The 19,606-nt window shown below is 44.6% G+C and overlaps 1 protein-coding gene across 1 annotated transcript in view; it reads left to right on the top strand.

The window, feature by feature from the left end:
• LOC115472284 (cyclin-dependent kinase 17-like) overlaps positions 1 to 19,606 on the top strand; it is a 382,263-nt gene that overhangs the window by 153,380 nt on the left and 209,277 nt on the right. Inside the window, exon 5 of the mRNA XM_030206503.1 lies at positions 17,935 to 18,060. Coding sequence (XP_030062363.1) covers positions 17,935 to 18,060 — 126 coding nt within the window. The remainder of the gene's footprint in view (positions 1 to 17,934; positions 18,061 to 19,606) is intronic.

The raw sequence follows: 19,606 nt of genomic DNA, 5'->3' as shown, positions 1-19,606 counted from the left end.
GAGTATTCTTTGCATTATGGTCTTCTAGGTGCAAATTTATGTCCCCTAGTATTAGAAGATTAGAATTAGATACACAGGCATTACTACTACTACTACTAGAAATGAAGTCCATGAATTGTGGTTGGCATTCTTGCCAATTTCCTGGTGGTCTGTAAAACAAAATAATGTTTAAATGGTCAAGTAAGGTGGAATGTTTATATTAATGGAGGTAATTTCGAGTTGCAGTGTCATGGATTCAGCATTAGTTGTTACTGTGAGAAAAGATTTGTAAATTAATGCAATGCCTCCTCCTCTCTTTCACTTTCTCGTCCAGTGGGTAATTTTGTAGCCTGATGGGCAGAGATCCAGTACTATTGGGTCATTTTGAGCATGAATCCAAGTTTCATTGATGATTACTAGATCTAGGTTGTCATCAGTAATCCAATCTGTTATTATAGTTGTTTTATTAACAGCAGATCTGGCATTTGTATATTCTAACTGGATTGTTTGGAAGGGATCAGTTAGGTTTGGGATTATGTTGATTTTTCTTAGATGTTGTTGTTGTTATGGCGGTATGTGTTGTGTCTGGCTGGTCGTTAAGGCAGATTTATTGTGGGAATAGTATTAGTTTCCGATAGGTTAGTATGTGATGAATTAGGGTAAGTGAGTAGATGATGAAGAGTAGTTTAGTAATATTCATCTTGATATTATTTCATAAGGGATATTTGTTTGATAGTGCTTGGCAGTTGAAGTACACACTGTAGGGATTTTTCAGGTCTATTTTCTCAGTTGTGTTGTTAGTTCTTAAGTACACAATGTGGGGTTTTTTAGATCAATTTTTTCAATTGCATTGTAGTTCTCAATTATTGATTATGCAGTTAGTAATGAATTCAGTGAAAAGCAATATGATTCAGAGGAGGCAGTAGAAGGTCAGAGGTCAATAAAGCAAGTTATTAGTACAATTCAGTCTTATGCCTCTGTATGAATTTGACTAAACAGTATGCAAAACCAAATAGCAGTAAGATCCGGATCTTGAGTTGCTCCGCTTTAGCTACAAGCCATCAGAGGTTAACTAAATAAGATACAAGTCCATCTGAAATTGGCTAAACAATATAAGTACAGACAGTAATAAAATCCAGATCTTGAGTCTCTCACTTAGCTACAGGTCATCTGACGTCATCTAAACTCGGCCTTTGCTTAATAAGAACAGTTGCTTACATTCCATAAGAGTTATTATTACAGTGGTCAAGAGTGATGGTCAGCAAAGTGTTGGTAATAGTTTAAATGGTGATGAAAGCATTAATCGTTGTGAGGCACTAACTTGTCTTCATTGACACGTTTCAGTCTCACAGTCAGGACTGCAGCGCTATCAAATGAACGTTAACATGCGGTCTTGATGTTTAGGGTAACCATCACTACCGTCCGAGCCAATAAAGTAGTGGTGGATCGTGTTCCCCTCGATGGCGGACAGTGATTCAGCGCGTTATGATATGAAAGTGGCAGTCAATGAATCTCATGCAGGCGCGCCGATCCTCGGTGAATACACCACCCCAGACACGGTGCACAATTCCGAGTCAGGCCCGACCTCATGGCATAGGCAGAGGATCACTGAGCATGGGCCCCACGGAAATATTCACCCGGCGAGGAGCGTGGAGTAGAGGGATCCCTGCCGTAATCCCTCAGACTAAGGGCTAAAAACAACGCTTCCACAGCCGAAGATAGCCAAGATCGGGTCAAGAATCACAAGCGATCGGATCGCTACCCACCTCACCGGTCTTACACGTTTGGGATTGCTGCCAGCTATCAATAGGTAAGATGAGCCTTATTGTGGGATGATACGAGCCAGGGCCGTGCCAACATGGTAAGCGAGGTAAGCACCGCAGGGGGGCGCTTGCCTTCAAGGGCGGTGCTGCCCCGCCTTACCGCTCCCACTGCTCCGCCTCCCACCTACCTTTAAAAAAAATTTTGTGAAGCCGAGTTGCAGGCTGCGCCTCGCGTCTGCCCGGCTGCTTGTAAAACAAGTAAAATCAAATCTCTTCTCCTCGTCATCGTCAGCCCTCACTGTGTCCCGCCCTCCTCTGAGGTAACTTCCTATTTCTGCGAGGGCGGGACACAGTGAGGCCCGAGGATGCGTTGCCTAAACTTCAGTTCTCTGGCTTCCTCCTGCAGTAGCCTCTGCCCCTGGCCAAGTTTTCTCAGTCAAGGTCAGGAAGCGTTTCTGAAAGAGAGAGGGCAATAAAAAACAAAGGCTCAGGGAAAAGCTGCAGCTCCTGCTCTCCACAGGCAGGCAGGGAGAGAGAGAGTTTCAATGATCTGTCAGGGGGAGGGGAGACTCTGGCTGCGACAGCATGGGGCGACAGCTCTGCCTCCCTCCCCTCTCTTCTGCTTCTCACACGTGTCACTTTCCCGAATCCCCAGAGTTTAAGGTGCTGTTGTTTCTACTGCAGGATTTGTTTTCTATCTCTCCCAGGTCTCCCAAAGATTGAAATGACTTCTAGGCTTACTAACAAATGTACTCGTTTTACCTGAAGGCTGCAGGGGATTTCGATGGAACTTGCTGCCTCCATAGGACACAGTGTGTGCCCTTGCTAATGCTTGCCAATGCCAGAGAGTCTCGGGAGGGGAGAGAAGTACACCGTTTCAAAACCTGGGATGGGGGTGGGGGTGATAAGTATCCCCCCTCCCAGTATATCCCTTGAATAAGGCAGATTGAAGGGTTGAAAGGTGAGGACATTAGACTAGGATTCACCAGTTTTCTCTGACCTGTTGTCTTTCTGTGATTTCACAAATTTAAGCAGCTGCATGTGTGATCTATAAAAAGTGTCACTTATTAATATAAACAGCTGTACCTCCGTTTATAACACATCTTAGCAGTCTGCTTTGAAATTCAAAATACTTATGCCTCCCTCCTCCATCCACCCACAGGCACAACACTACAATGTGCCTGGGGGGTGGGGGGGGATCCCCTTTCTGTTGAGCAAGGCAAGGAAGGACAGTGACAATCTGGGTGTCTTAGGGGTTTGTTTGTTTTTTGAGAGAGAGAGAGAGAGACTGTTGTTAACTTTTTACCAGCACACCACTGGAGAGGGGTGTTGTGGGGGTTCTCAGATGGGGAGGGGAAGGAGTTCTCAGATGGGAGAAGGGGGGATTTTCAGATGGGAGAAGGGGGGATTCTCAGATGGGAGAAGGGGTGGGGGTTCTCAGATGGGAGAAGGGGGATGGGGAGGGGGCTCTCAAATGGGAGAAGGGGGCTGGAACTGGGGTCTAAGAAGGGTTCATGAGGGAAAATGGGGCATTTCTGGGTCAGGTGGGAGAATGGGTTGGGCTGAAAAGGGGGGCCCTAATGCAAGGCATGTGGATGAAGGGGGCTGGAACTGGGGGCTGAAAAGGAGGGTAGGTGGGATAAGGGGGCTAGTACTGGAACTGGGGGCTGAAAGGGGCAGGGGGAAGTGGCTGGGGGCTGAAGCTCGGGACTGGTGGGAGAAAAGGGCTGGAGCTGAAACTGGGGACTGGTGGGATAGTGGGGCTGAAAAAAGGGGCAGAGAAAGGGGGCAGATCCTGGATGGATGGGAGAGGGAGGGTAAATGGTGGATTGAAGGGGCAGAGAGAAAGGGCAGACAGTGGATGGAAGGGATAGAAAGGGCAGACAGTGAATGGAAGGGGGAGAGAGAGAGGGCAGACAGGGGCAGATGGTGGATGGAAGGGGCAGAGATAGAGGGCAGACATTGGATGGAGGGGACAGCAGAGAGGGCAGACACTGGATGGTAGAGAGAGAGAACAAAGAGATGCTGGATGGAAGGAAGACAGTGAAAAGAAGATGAGGAAAGCAGAAACCAGAGACAACAAACTGTAAATAAAATATATATTTTTATTTTTTTGCTTTAGGATAAAGTATTATTGTAGCTGTGTTAATAAATGTTTATAATAGAACATGTAAACAAGGTAATATTTTTATTGGACTAATTTTAATACATTTTGGTTAACTTTTGGAGAACAAAACCCCCTTCCTCAGGTCAGGATAGGATACTGTAACAGCACTATACTGTATTGATCTGAGGAAGGATGCTTTGGCCTCTGAAAGCTAAATGTATTAGTCCAATAAAATGGTATTATTTTATTTTCTATATTTGTTTTATTTCTATTTGTTAATTTGTAAAGTGGTGATTGGTACTTGTTAGTTTTTTCAAATTTACATCTGCTGTCTTCATATTTTGCACAATACTAGGGGACATTTTCTGTTTCTGTGGTGTTGCATCTTGGAGGTTCAGTTTAATTTTTGTCTAAATAGAAAGTTTATTATTACCTATTCTATAATGGATTAGGGTGTATCTGTGTTTGTGAAAAAGACATGGCTTTCAGTTGGCATTGACTGTGCAGGATTGACGATCTGTATTATTATGCCTGGTTTCATTTTACAGTAGGTGAATTGATGCTCTAGTGCTCACTGTAGTGTTTAAGATGCTTTCCTTTTCCTTGTGTGACTCATAGAAATTACTGCTTATGGTATGGTAGAATTGCTCTATAGGTCCAGAGTGTTTTGTATTCTCGGCATGCCTAGTACTAGATTTTGGAGGGGGGTGTTAAAAAACCTGCAAATGAATGGAGAAAATAGGCAGAAGCTGGATCCACTGGACAGTCAAGTCTGCAGAGGACCCAGCTTTTACTTACAGATGTAAGGCAAGAAATGAAGAAGAAAGGAGGAAAGTAAAGAAATAAATGGAAAGGAAGATCTGGAAATTGAGTTAAGAGGACAGATAGCAGCAGAATCAGGTACTGGGCCAGCATGATCAGAAAAACAAAGTCACCAGACAACAACGGTAGAAAAAATAATTTTATTTTCATTATAGTGTTTGGAATATGTCCACTTTGATAATCAGGTGCTCAACGTTAAAAGTTTATATTTATTTACTTATTTATGGTATTTTATGCTAGACGGGGGGGGGGGGGGGGGGGGCGCGCCAACTGATAGTCTGCAGGGGGGCACCAGAGACCCTAGGCACGGCCCTGATACGAGCGTTGCTGATGGTGGGAAAGAAGCCTCAATCGATTGATCGGACAGTTGTTGCTTAGAGCTCCTCCTGAGTCAAATTTTAGGGTCTCAGGTTGCAGTTTTTTGTTCTCGAATCGGAGCTCACATTGGAGCTCACATTGGTCTGACCGTTTTAGTCAGACGCCATCTTCACTTTGCTATTTTATCTATAAAATCAAGTGTGGTACTGGAAGATTGGAGGGTGGCCCATGTAACACCGATATTTAAAAAAGGTTCCAGAGGGGATCCGGGAAATTGTAGACTGGTGAGCCTGACGTCGGTGCTGGGCAAAATGGTAGAGACTATTATAAAGAACAAAATTACAGAGCATATTCAAAAGCATGGATTAATGAGACAAGGGAAATCTTGCTTCACCAATCTATTACATTTCTTTGAAGGGGTGAACAAACATGTGGATAAAGGTGAGCAAGTTGATATTGTGTATCTGAATTTTCAAAATGCGTTTGACAAAGTACCTCATGAAAGACTCCAGAAAACTCTGCTGCCCATCTCGTCTTCCGCCAGGGTCGCTTTACTCATACTACTCCTCTCCTCAAGACCCTTCACTGGCTCCCTATCCGTTTTCGCATCCTGTTCAAACTTCTTCTACTAACCTATAAATGTACTCACTCTGCTGCTCCCCAGTATCTCTCCACACTCGTCCTTCCCTACACCCCTTCCAGTGCACTCTGCTCCATGGATAAATCCTTCTTATCTGTTCCCTTCTCCACTACTGCCAACTCCAGACTTCGCGCCTTCTGTCTCGCTGCACCCTATGCCTGGAATAAACTTCCTGAGCCCCTACGTCTTGCCCCATCCTTGGCCACCTTTAAATCTAGACTGAAAGCCCACCTCTTTAACATTGCTTTTGACTCGTAACCACTTGTAACCACTCGCCTCCACCTACCCTCCTCTCTTCCTTCACATTAATTGATTTGATTTGCTTACTTTATTTATTTATTTATTGTCTATTAGATTGTAAGCTCTTTGAGCAGGGACTGTCTTCTATGTTTGTGCAGCGCTGCGTACGCCTTGTAGCGCTATAGAAATGCTAAATAGTAGTAGTAGTAGTAGGTATATTCAAGGGGAAAGGAAGCAGCTTTATGGATCGTCATGGAAAGAGAAGATGGAACCTGTATCCACACGGGTTATCTACAGACCTCCAGCACAAATGGAGAAGTTAGACAAGGATCTGATAGAGGATATTCAAAAGACTGGTATGAAAGGGGAGGTGCTACTGTTGGGAGATTTCAACTTGTCTGATGTGGATTGGAACATCCCGTCTGCAGAATCTGAAAGAAGTAGGGAGATTGTGGATGCCTGTCAAAGGGCCTTGTTCAGGCAAATGGTGACGGAACCCACGAGGGAAGGGTCGATACTGGATCTAGTGCGCACAAATGGAGGAAGTGTTTCCAGTATCTGGGTGGATGCCCACCTAATAGTGATCATCACATCATATGGTTTGATATAAGGGCAAAGGTGGAGTGTGGATGCACAAAACTCAAAGTACTGGATTTCAGACATACTGATTTTGATAAAATGGGGGAATACCTGAAGAAGGAGCTATTGGAGTGGGAAGGTGTAGGAGAAGTGGAAAAACAGTGGTCCAAGCTCAAGGCTGCTATAAATATGGTGACTGATCTTTATGCATGGAAAGTAAACAAAAACAAGAGAAGCAAGAAGCCTATATGGTTCTCCAAACAAGTAGCTGAAAAAATAAGAGCAAAAGAGGCTTTGTTCAAGAAATACAAAAGAATGCAACAAGATGATCACGGAAAAGATTATCGGAGTAAAGTCAAAGAAGCGAAGAGGGAAATATGGCTAGCAAAAGCATGAGCAGAAGAAAAAATGGCTAAAGATGTAAAGAGAGGTGACAAGATCTTTTTCAGATATATTGGAGAAAGAAGAAAATAGGAATGGAATTGCAAGACTGAAAGATAATGAGCATGGCTATGTGGAGAGTGATGAAGATAAAGCGAATGTGCTAAACAATTATTTCTCTTCTGTGTTCACGGAGGAAAATCCTGGAGAAGACCACAGTTGGCAGCTGAGGGAACATCTGGGAATGGAGTTGATACTGCGCCGTTTACGGAAGAAACAGTTTATAAACAGTTTGAGAATCTGAAGGTGGACAAAGCTATGGGGCTGGATAGGATACATCCCAGGATACTGAGGGAGCTCAGAGAGGTCCTGGCGGGACCTCTTAAAGATTTATTTCATAGATCTTTAGAGACGGGAGAGGTACCGCAAGATTGGAGATGAGCAGATGTGGTCCCTCTCCACAAAAGGACAGGGAAGAAGTGGGAAACTACAGACCGGTAAGTCTCACATTGGTGGTAGGAAAAATAATGGAGTCACTGCTGAAAGAAAGGATAGTTAACTTTCTAGAAGCCAATGGGTTACAGGACCCGAGACAACGTGGCTTTTCCAAAGGAAAGTCCTGCCAAACGAATCTTATTGACTTCTTTGACTGGGTGACCAAAGAACTGGATGAAGGACATGCGCTAGATGTAATCTACTTGCATTTCAGCAAAAGCTATTGATACAGTCCCCCACAGAAGACTCATGAATAAGCTGAAAGGGTTGAACTTAGGAATGAGAGTGGTGAACTGGGAAAGAAACTGGTTGACCGACAGGTGGCAGAGAGTGGTGGTAAATGGAATCCACTTGGAGGAAGGTAAGGTGAGCAATGCAGTTCTTCAGGGGTCGGTGCTGGGGCCTATTCTGTTTAACATATTTGTGGGAGATATTGCTGAAGGGTTGGAAGGAAAGGTTTGCCTTTTTGCGGATGACATGAAAATAGCCAATAGAGTGGATACCCTGGAGGGAGTAGAAATGATGAGAAGGGATCTCCAAACGTTAGAAGAATGGTCGAGGGTCTGGCAGTTAAAATTTAATAGCCCACGCTTGGAATAGAGTCTCAATGGTAAGCAGCTAGTATGTGTTTGAACATTAGGTGAAACAATTATAGAAATATAATGGATAAAGTGATGTGTTCATGATTGTTTTTATTGTTCTTATGATGTGTTAGACTTTGGTATGCGGCTCCTCCTGATGAAGGAAGCACGAAATACGGTCTCGCATTGAGGACCAAAATGAGTAAAGACAATCAGCTGAAGTGATTTACTGTGCAAGTATTTTATTTATTTATTTATTTATTGCATTTGTATCCCACATTTCCCACCTCTTTGCAGGCTCAATGTGGCTTACAATATATCATGGATACTGGAAATAAAAAAGGATATACATTTGGTTTTACAGAAGGATTTTGGGTTACATGGTCATGAAGTACAAGATAGTGGCATTACAGAAGACATTATCAGACATTAGAAATACAAGATAGTGGTATTACAGAAGACATTATCAGACATTCGACGTGTTACGACGTTTCTGGGTGTATTTGGAGATTTTACATATTTTGTTCTTTGTGGTATATCTTTTCAAAGAGATGAGTCTTTAGTAGTTTACGAAAGTTGGCCAGTTCATAGGTCGCTTTCAAATAGCGTGGTAACGCGTTCCAGAGTTGCGTGCTCATGTAGGAGAAGGTGGAGGCGTGTATTAATTTGTATTTCAGACCTTTGCAGTTTGGGAAATGAAGATTAAGGAATGTTCGAGAAGATTTTTTTGCATTCCTGGGTGGCAGGTCTATTAGGTCTGACATGTAGGCCTTTTCGACAGCCTTCCATGGGCAGAACGTTGTTCTTGATTTGAGCTATACCCATATTACCTGGGACATATTAAGGGGCATAATCGAACGGAAACGTCTATCTCCATGGGCGTTTATCTCCGAGAACGGGTCCGTGAAGGGGCGGACCGAACTGTATTATCGCAAAAAATAGACGTCCATGTTTTATTCGACAATTTGTGAGGTGGGCGTTTTTGTTTTTCAGCGATAACGGAAAATGAAAGTGCCCAGCTCAAAAACGAATAACTCCAAGACATTTATTCGTGGGAGGGGCCAGGATTCGTAGTGCACTGGTCCCCCTCACATGCCAGGACACCAACCGGGCACCCTAGGGGGCACTTCTACAAAAACAAAAAAAAAGGTAAAAGAGCTCCCAGGTGCATAGCACCCTTCCCTTGTGTGTTGAGCCCCCCAAATCCCCCTCAAAACCCACTGCCCACAAGTCTATACCATTACTATAGCCCTAAGGGGTGAAGGGGGGCACCTACAGTGGGTACAGTGGGTTTGGGGGGGCGGTTTGGAGGGCTCCCATTTACCAGCACAAGTGTAACAGGTGGGGGGGATGGGCCTGGGTCCACCTGCCTGAAGTCCACTGCACCCCCTAATAACTGCTCCAGTGACCTGCATACTGCTGCCAGGGAGGTGGGTATGACATTTGAGGGTGAAAATAAAAAGTTGTGAAACGGCATATTTTGTGGTGGGAGGGGGTTTGTGACCACTGGGGGAGTCAGGGGAGGTCATCCCCAATTCCCTCCAGTGGTCATTTGGTCATTTAGGGCACTTATTGGGGCCTTATTCGTGGAAAAACAGGGTCCAGGAAAAGTGCCCTAAATTCTCGCTACAAACGCATATTTTGTTTCCATTATCGGCGAAAGGCGCCCATCTCTGATCTGCCGATAACCACGCCCCAGTTCCGGCTTCACCACGCCTTCGACACGCCCCATCAACTTTGTCCGCACCCGCGACGGAGTGCAGTTGAAAACGTCCAAATTCGGCTTTCGATTATACCGCTTTATTCGTTTTTGTGAGATAAACGTCTATCTCCCGATTTGGGTCACAATATAGGCGTTTTTCTATTTCGATTATAAGCAGGATTGTGGGATTAATACACCAGAGCGTGACAAATTGGGCTATGGACTATGTGTGAAGCTTTTGAACAGCAGTTTTGCTTCATGATGCTATAAGATAAAAAGATCAGCATCACGGATTAAGTGAAAGCAAGATCTTCGTTCTTTGGACTGTATATAGTATATATGCTATGCAAGTTATAAAATATACTTATGTATAGGGTATACAAGGTTTGATTGATGGTTGGCGAGTGGTTGTGAATATCGAAATTTGTTATGTGGGATTGTGGACACATGATGTTTAATAAATAACAGGTAATACATCAAAGGTATTGGAGTATATTGAATGAATGCAGTTAAAATTTAATGCAAAGAAGTGTAGAGTGATGCACTTGGGGTGCAGAAACCCAAAAGAGAGATGCCAGATAGGAGGGCAGAGATTAGTAAGCTCGACTGAGGAGAGAGACCATGGGGTGTTGGTGTCTGAGGATCTAAAGGTGAAGAAACAATGCGACAAGGCTGCATAGAGAGGGGTATAACCAGCAGAAGAAAGGAGGCTTTGATGCCCCTCTACAAGTCGTTGGTGAAGCCCCACTTGGAGTATTGTGTTCAGTTTTGGAGGCCATATCTTGCTAAACATGTAAAAAGTCTGGAAGCGGTACAAAGAAAAGCTACAAAAATGGTATGGGATTTGCGTTGCAGACTGTACAAGGAGAGACTTGCCGACCTGAACATGTATACCTTGGAGTTCAGGAGAAACAGGGGTGACGTGATACAGACGTTCAAATATTTGAAAGGTGTTAATCTGCAAATGAACCTTTTTCGGAGAAGGGAAGGTGGTAGAACTAGAGGACATGAATTGAGGTTGAAGGGAGGCAGACTCAGGAGTAATGTCAGGACGTATTTTTTCACAGAGAGGGTGGTGGATATGTGGAATGCCCTCCCGCGGGATGTGGTGGAGATGAAAACTGTAATGCAATTCAAACGTGCGTGGGATAAACACAAAGGAATCCTGTTTAGAAGGAATGGATCCGCTGAATTTTAGTGGAGATTAGGTGGTGACACCGGTAATTGGGAAGTGAAACCGGTGCAGAGCAGACTTCTACGGTCTATGCCCTGATCGTGACTGAATAGATATGGATGGGCTCGAGTGTAAATTTTAAGGGGTTTCGATGTTTGCTTCAGAACTTAGTACAAGAACAGTTCTGGGCAGACTTCTACGGTCTGTGCCCTGAGAATGGCAAGGACAAATCAAACTTGGGTATAAAGTATCATATACCATGTAAAATGAGTCTATTTCGTTGGGCAGACTGGATGGACTGTACAGGTCTTTATCTGCCGTCATTTACTATGTTACTAAATTGGAGAGTCATGGGATAGGAGGTAGTGTCCTATTGTTGATTAAGAACTGGTTAAAGGATAGAAAACAGAGAGTAGGGTTAAATGGTCAGTATTCTCATTGTAGAAGGGTAGATAGTGGGGTTCCCCAGGGGTCTGTGCTGGGACCGCTGCTTTTTAACAAATTTATAAATGATCTAGAGATGGGAGTAATTAGTGAGGTAATTAAATTTGCTGACGGCACAAAGTTATTCAAAGTTGTTAAATCACGAGAGGATTGTGAAAAATTACCTCACGAGACTGGGAGACTAGGAGACTGGGCATTTAAATAGCAGATGACGTTTAATGTGAGCAAGTGCAAAGTGATACATGTGTGAAAGAGGAACCTGAACTATAGTTACGTAATGCAAGGTTCCACTTTAGGAGTCACCGACCAAGAAAGGGATCTTGGTGTCGTTTGTTGATGATACGTTGAAACCCTCTGCTCAGTATGAGGCAGAGGCTAAGAAAGCAAATAGAATGTTAGGTATTATTAGGAAAGGAATGGAAAATAAAAGTGAGGACATTATAATGCCTTTGTATTGGTCTATGGTGTGACCGCACTTTGACTATTGTGTTCAATTCTGGTCGCCACATCTAAAAAAAAAATGTATTGGAATTAGAAAAGGTACAGAGAAGGGCAACGAAAATGATAAAGGGGATGGGACTACTTTCCTATGAGCAAAGGCTAAACCGGTTAGAGCTCTTCAACTTGGAGAAAAGGCAGCTAGGGGTAGATATGATAGAGGTCTATAAAATAATGAGTGGAGTTGAACGGGTAGATGTGAAGCGTCTGTTTACGCTTTCCAAAAATACTAGGGCTAGGGGGCATGCGATGAAGCTACAATGTAGTAAATTGAAAACAAATCGTAGAACATTTTTCTTCACTCAACGTGTAATTAAACGCTGGAATTCGTTGCCAGAGAATGTGGTAAAGGCGGTTAGCTTAGCGGTGTTTAAAAAAGGTTTGGACGGCTTCCTAAAGGAAAAGTCTGTAGACCATTATTAAATGGGGAAAATCCACTATTTCTGGGATAAGCAGTATAGAATGCTTTGTAGTTTTGTGGGATCTTGCTAGGTATTTGTGACCTGGATTGGCCACTGTTGGAAACAGGATGCTGGGCTTGACGGATCTTTGGTCTTTCCCAGTATGGCAATACTTATGTACTTATGTGGTAATGGTGGTTAGCGTATCTGGGTTTAAAAAAGGTTTGGACAGGTTTCTGGAGGAAAAGTCCATAGTCTCCTGTTGATACAGACATGGGGAAGCTACTGCTTGCCCTGGGATTTGTAGCATGAAATGTTGTCACGATTTGGGTTTCTGCCAGGTACTTGTGACCTGGTTTGGCCACTATTTGGAAACAGGATACTGGGCTAGAATGACCATTGGTCTGACCCTGTATGGCTACGCTTATGTTCTTGTGACATGTTAATTCTGACCTATATGTTCGTATTCAAAATGGGACTGTTAATGTGACATATACAACAAGAATTGTTAGTTTCAGCTGTATGCAAAGCAGCTATTTTCTTTGGAAATGTCATTATTTCACTCTAATTCCAACCTGCATATAACAAAGCAAATGACATAATCTAGCTACTAGATTAGAAAATTAAACCACAGTCTCATTTGTCCCCTCAAGAAATGTGTCTTTGGAGAGTCTCTCAAGATAGGGAATACAGGATAGCAGGTCAGGTTTCAGTCTTCCTTCAGTTAAATAGTTCAGCGCCAAGACATCAGGCTCTTGCTCTTTGTTCTCAATCCTAAGAATGGATCTCAGGTGAGAAAGTTTGGTTTAATTTATTAAAAACTGATATACCATAATTTACAGAAGAACAAATCGGTTTACAATATATATTATAAAATAATATAACAATATATAAAGGAACTACAACCATTCAAAACAGAGAAACAAAAAGGAAAGAAGGAAAAGAGAGATAAAGGAGTACACTCACCACTGTCCTTGTAACTGCCAGCCCAGTGCTTAAGAATCAGTGGAAAAAGCCTCAGAAAATAAATAAGAAAGCATACAGAGGGAACTTTGGAGGCAAGAGTCTGAGGTTCAGAGAAACAGCACATTGAGAGGAAGTTCCAGGGAAGCATCGTTCCCTCTGAGGCAGATGCACTAAAGCTAAATGAGCCTTTAATGACTCTCCAACGAGGAAAATTTGATCCGTTGCATGCATCAAAGGGCTTTTACCGAGGAAGCCAGCAGCTAACGAAAACGGAATGGAGATGAGCAATTAGTGTGAAAACCCCATTGAAACGACATGCACTAACCTTTTCCGATTGCCTTTACGCAGGAAAAAGACAGGAAATCTAACGAGAGGTCTGGACCACTCGTTAGGACAGCTCTGTGCCAGGAAAAATCATTAAGTGAAAAAATAAACAAACTTTGAGCCAATCCCAGCGCATTAGCAGAGCTAAAAGCGCTGTGATTGGTCCAAAGGACGACAGAAAACACATAAATAAATAAAAATAAAAAAAGGATCGGGAGGGGGCAAGGGCGCTCATCAGGAGCGTCCTGTACGGACGGCCTTGCCCCCCCCCCCCCGCTCCCCCCCACTTTCCGCCGCTCCCCCCACCCCGAAAAAGCAAAATTCAAGCAGCCCCTGCCCCCCTCCCTTCCTCACTACTCTCTCACCTCAGCTCCGCCTCCCGACATCCTCCGTCCTGTGCCCCGCCCCCTTTTGGGGTCGTCGCCGCCATTCCCCTCCTCCATCGGGCCCCCCTCCCTCTTACCGGGCCCGTGCAGCGCCTCTCTCCTCTGTCCGAAGGCGCTGCACGGGCAAGAAGAAAGCTGATGCCTGCCTTCGCCCAGCTTCGATGGCGCGTCTTTCTCCTGCTGGGCCCGCCCCTGTCTGACGTCGGTAACCTACGTAGGTTACTGACGTCAGACAGGGGCGAGCGCAGCAGGAGAAAGACGCGCCATCGAAGCTGGGCGAAGGCAGGCATCAGCTTTCTTCTTGCCCGTGCAGCGCCTTCGGACAGAGGAGAGAGGCGCTGCACGGGCCCGGTAAGAGGGAGGGGGGCCCGATGGAGGAGGGGAATGGCGGCGACGACCCCAAAAGGGGGCGGGGCACAGGACGGAGGATGTCGGGAGGCGGAGCTGAGGTGAGAGAGTAGTGAGGAAGGGAGGGGGGCAGGGGCTGCTTGAATTTTGCTTTTTCGGGGTGGGGGGAGCGGCAGAAAGTGGGGAGCAGCGGGGGGGGGGGGCAAGGCCGTCCGTACAGGACGCTCCTGATGAGCGCCCTTGCCCCCTCCCGACCCTTTTTTTTTATTTTTGTTTTGATTTGGGAGCCATGTGCTTGTGATTTGACTGTGTTTTGACTGTTTGTGGCATGCGCAGAGCAGCTAACATAACGCTTGGCTGCTCTGCGCATGATTTGGGGGCCGATTAACGATGTGTATTGTGATTCTTTGATACATTGTACGTTTCAATACCGATCTCAGCATGTGTGACTTTTTTTTTTGGTGCATTTTTCGTTATTTTAAAATCGTTAGGGACTAACGATTTAGATTTTTTTACGTTTGGTTGCTGCATCTGCCTCTCTGTTCCTTCATTTTCCTCTGATCTTATCAGTTTGTATGGAAATGTATACATTCTAAAAGTATAGTATTCCTATTGATTGGCTAAATCAGGGTATACTAGTATATAATGGCAAATCTAGTGTTGCCTTTTCATGACCAATCATGTATGTAGCAGAGCCAAAGCAATGTAACTTGCTGGTGAGAATCCCGACCACATTATAACCTTGTACTTGTTATCAACCGACTTGGCGATCGCCTTGACCAGGGCCGGTCAAACCCAGTAAGCAGGCTATGCATTGCAGGAGGGCGTCTGCCTTCAAGGGCGCCTGCTGAGGCTTTTGTTTATCTAATCTCTCCTGCTCATCTCAGTCTGGCTCCAAAGCAGGAGCTATCAGCTCTCTGTCCAGTCCTCTCCCCCCTCCCAAGCAGAGAAATATCCTCTTGTTGTGTTTGTCAGAGGACCTCACTGCTCCAAACACATTGAGATTGAAACCAGGAGCTGGAATCCAGCCCAGAGAGGGCTCAGAGACAGCACAGCACAGCCTGGACCCTTGTTTTGTCAGAGACTGCTGTTTAGTGGCTGCACCTGACCCACCCTTTTCCACCCCCACCCCAACACAGCAACTCACAGGACAGGAGGGCTAGATGGCTGCTTTCAATTCCTAACCATCACCAATCTCCTATCTCTCATTCCCACTTCAGTAACTCCTGTTAGTCTGTCCAACTCAGATTGTAGAATATGTTAGTTTACGCTGATTAAGCCTGCCCTAGCTAGATCCTAAGCTGTGCTGGATGGGAAGGCTATTGTGCTGCATGCAGAGTCTAACTCAGTGGCGTAGCCAGATCTGACATTTTGGGTGGGCCCAGAGCTAATATGGGTGGGCACTATATATATATAGGTATGAGTAGTGTTTCCTGGGGTACTACAAAATAATGCTTTCCTTTTTTTACCTTCCCCCCCCCCCCCCCCACCACCATCTATCCCTGTAGCTTGGTATCAGCCCTTCCCTTCCCTTCCCTTCCCCACCATCCATCCCATAGCTAGGCATTAGCCCTGTCCTACCCCCCTGTCCATCCTCATTAAATATAAGATTTTTTTTAATGTCCTGGGCACTGCAGAGCCCGCCTCCACCCAAAAAAAACACCTCCACTTTAAAAAACTTTTTTTAACCAGGGCGCTGCAGAGACTATCCCCACCCAAAAACCCACCAATATGAGAAACAGATAACCTTTTTTAAATTTTAACCTGGGCAATATTAAAATTTATCATTGGTGGGTTTCTGGATGGGGGTGGGCTCTTCACTGCCTAGGGCAAAAAAAAGCATATTTAATGATTAAATATACCTTTTTTGTCTTAGGCAGTGATGAGCTCACCTCCACCCAGAGGCCCCCCACCAGTTAGCATTTTGATTACACCTGTACACATTAAAAATAAAATTACAAAATATATTTATTTTACCTGAACAGCTGCTTGCACATGGTGGCAGGTGCAGAGCACTGAGCTGGCTCCTGTGCCTGTCGTGTGGTGCCAAAGAAAGGTGCTGCTGGGGAGAGGAGAGGGGGGAAATCGATGAGGCTGATTGCATCTAGCGAAGGCACCCGTGACCAGGCACAGTGCAGAGGAACCGTGCCCGTGCCCGTGCCCGTGACACATCTGGCAGCCAGAAGCCTTTCCCATGCGGCACTGCGGGCGCGGCACCGTCTCACCTCACACACTAAGGGAAGCAACTTGAAGCAAGCGAGGTTTGGCAAACCGTTCAGGACTCTGAGTCAGGAGCAGCTTACCAAACGGGACAGGACTTAGTATTTTGCCAGAAAATAGCGGTAGCGGTGCAGAAAGGCTGTTGAGCACTTCTGTGCCTCACTGGGTGAGTGGGCCTGCTCTTAGTATTTTGCCAGAAAGTAGCGGTAGCGGTGCAGTCATGCTGCAGCGCTTAGGTGAGACTTCCATATTAGGACCCGACCCGCGGCGCACCGAACTAAAAAAAAAAAAAAAATCAGAAACATTTAGACAGGCAGGTAGGAGGAGCCTGAGAGGAGGAGGCCCGGGAGAGCTGCTGGCTGCCTAAAAGCAGGTGGGAGGTGGCTGAGACTGAGCCGCGGCAGAAAGGCTGTTGAGCACTTCTGTGCCTCACTGGGTGAGTGGGCCTGCGCTGAGATTGGGTGGGCCTGGGCCCACCCAGGCCCACCCGTAGCTACGCCCCTGGTCTAACTTCTTAGGATTTCAGGTTAATTTTTGAAGAATTTGAAGAGGGGTTATCTCTGTTCTACATGTGTGACTGCAAGGCCAAGTGTCTGAATAGGGATCTGTTTGTTAGATTCTGAAAATTTGATAACCCATTGTTTTTCAGAGTTGGCAAGACTGTCTGTTCTCCTAATTCCTGGTCTGTGTGCTAAGTTATTTTTCTTCTATACTGGTAAAAGGGGTGTGTTTATGGTGGGGCGGAGCCATAGTGATCCCGCCCCTGGATGGGTAGGGGCGCCGACTAATAGACTGCAGGAGGGCGCTAGAAACCCTAGGGCCGGCCCTGGCCTTGACGGCACTATGTAAGCCACATTGAGCTGCAAATAGGTGGGAAAATGTGGGGGGTACAAATGTAACAAATAAATAACTAGGCCCATCTTGTGGTACAAGGTGTCTTCAAGGTCACTAAGCCAATTAACTACAGGCGCTTGGGAGGAGTAGCCTAATGGTTAGATTAGCAAGCTGAGAATCTGGGAAGCCAGTGTTCAAATCCCACTGTGGTTCCTTGTGATCTTCGGCAAGTCATTTAACTCTCCATTGCTCAGGTTCAAACTTAGATTGTGAATTCTCTGGAGTTAGCGAAATACGTATTCATTATTCATTTTGTACATCACTTTGATTTATTTGTTAAAAAACGCAATTTGTCATGTGTAAATAAACATGTTTAACTCACCTTGAAGCTACAAGTACAGAAAGGCATAGGCCAAAACTTAAAAAAACAAATAGCATTTCTAGTATTAGCAGTTGTAAACAAAGAGATTTGACCTTAATCTCCTTATATAATATCCAGAATCATTTGCTTTTAGGATCCTTGTTTGTTTGTTTGTTTGTTTGTTTGATTCATTCAGTAAACAATTCCATATGATGAGATTAAGCTACACTTCTTACAAAGGTAGCAAAATTATCTAAGACTAAGTTTCTCATCTACTAGAGTAATTTTAGTTTAGATAACGTTTTTCTTCTGTTGTTTTATTTAAGAGATGTGCACTGCCATTTTACAATCTGCTATTGTTTCTTATTCAGGATATCAACAAACGACTTTCTCTTCCTGCTGATATCAGGTTACCTGAGGGGTACTTAGAAAAGTTTGCCACAAGCAGTCCACCTTTTGACAAACCTATGAGCCGGCGGCTTCGAAGGGCTTCCCTGGTAAGTTAATCCCACCACACGCTCCCCCACCACCCCCGCTCCCCTCCAAATATCAGTTTAAATATGTAAAATGCTTTTTTTAAAAAATTTTGTTCTTTATAGCATTTTAAATAACATCCAAGAATAAAATTCTGGTTTGTTTTCTGACAGCACACATTTTTAATGCTTCATTAATCTGAAGTCTCATCAATTACAGCCTCACCATGGTATATTTATAATTTTGCGATCAAAGCTGCATGCTCATCCGGCAGGTCGCTCTACTGCATGACTTTCTGCATCAATCCCACAGTTTTTATGATGGTTGCTATTTGAATGTTTTAATGTGGGGCTATTAAGGTGTTTCATTTGTATTGTGCTGACATTGTGAATATCATGTCAACGTTATATGAATGTGCTTTCCATATTGCCTGTAATAATAAATAATTTGTTCTCTGCTGTCATTTATCATAGTTTATTTTATGATTGTTCTACTGTTGCTGTTTTGTTGTGTTTCCTTATCTAGCTAGACCAGTCCAAACTAATGGACTTTATCCCTTCCTCAGGATCAGTCAGACAAGTTTTTGGAGTTGTACATCATACTTCCTGTCTAATTGATCCTGAGGAAAGTCATAAAGCCCATTTCTTAGCATCAGCGCCACTGTCCTGAACCATTGGGTGTTATTTTTATTTTATTTTATTTACATTTGTACCCCGTGCTTTCCCACTCATGGCAGGCTCAGTGCGGCTTACATATTATATACAGGTACTTATTTGTTACTTATTTGTACCTGGGGCAATGGAGGGTTAAGTGACTTGCCCAGACTCACAAGGAGCTGCCTGTGCCTGCAGTGGGAATTGAACCCAGTTCCCCAGGACCAAAGTCCACCACTCTAACCACTAGGCCACTCCTCCACTCCATCCTTCCTACCTGCATATGGAAATAGAGAAAACTGAATTTTGCCAGTGACATCACCAGCAAAGCAGAGGCGCTCCCTGGAACAATCTAGTTACTGCAGGGATCGGTCCTAGGGCCGGCTCTTTTTAACATCTTTGTGAGTGATATTGCAGAAGGGCTGTCTGGTAAGGCTTGTCTCTTTGCAGATGATACTAAACTCTGCAACAAGGTGGACACCCTGGACGGTGTGAATGTCATGAGGAAGGACCTAGTGAAGCTAGAGGAATGGACCGATATTTGGCAGCTAAGGTTTAATCCCAAAAAATTCTTGGGTCACAAGAATCCGAAGGAACAGTACAGTATAGGGGGTGAAGTGCTTCAGTGTGCGAAGGAAGAGCAGGACTTGGGGGTGATTGTGTCTGATGACATTAAAGCTTCCAAACAGGTAGAAAAAGCGATGGTCAAAGCCAGAAGGATGCTTGGGTGCATAACGAGAGGCATGACCAGCAGGAAAAAGGAGGTAATAGTGCCATTGTATAAGTCTCTAGTGAGGCCCCGTTTGGAGTACTGTGTTCAGTTCTGGAGACCATACCTACGTAAAGATATAAACAGGATGGAGTCAGTCCAGAGGGCGGCTACAAAATTAGTAAGTGGTCTTGAACACAAACATTA

Source organism: Microcaecilia unicolor, chromosome 6 (genome assembly GCF_901765095.1).
Source record: "Microcaecilia unicolor chromosome 6, aMicUni1.1, whole genome shotgun sequence".
Classification (NCBI taxonomy): domain Eukaryota; kingdom Metazoa; phylum Chordata; class Amphibia; order Gymnophiona; family Siphonopidae; genus Microcaecilia; species Microcaecilia unicolor.
The sequence above is the reverse complement of the archived record's forward strand: the minus strand, read 5'-3'. Positions and strand labels throughout refer to the sequence as shown.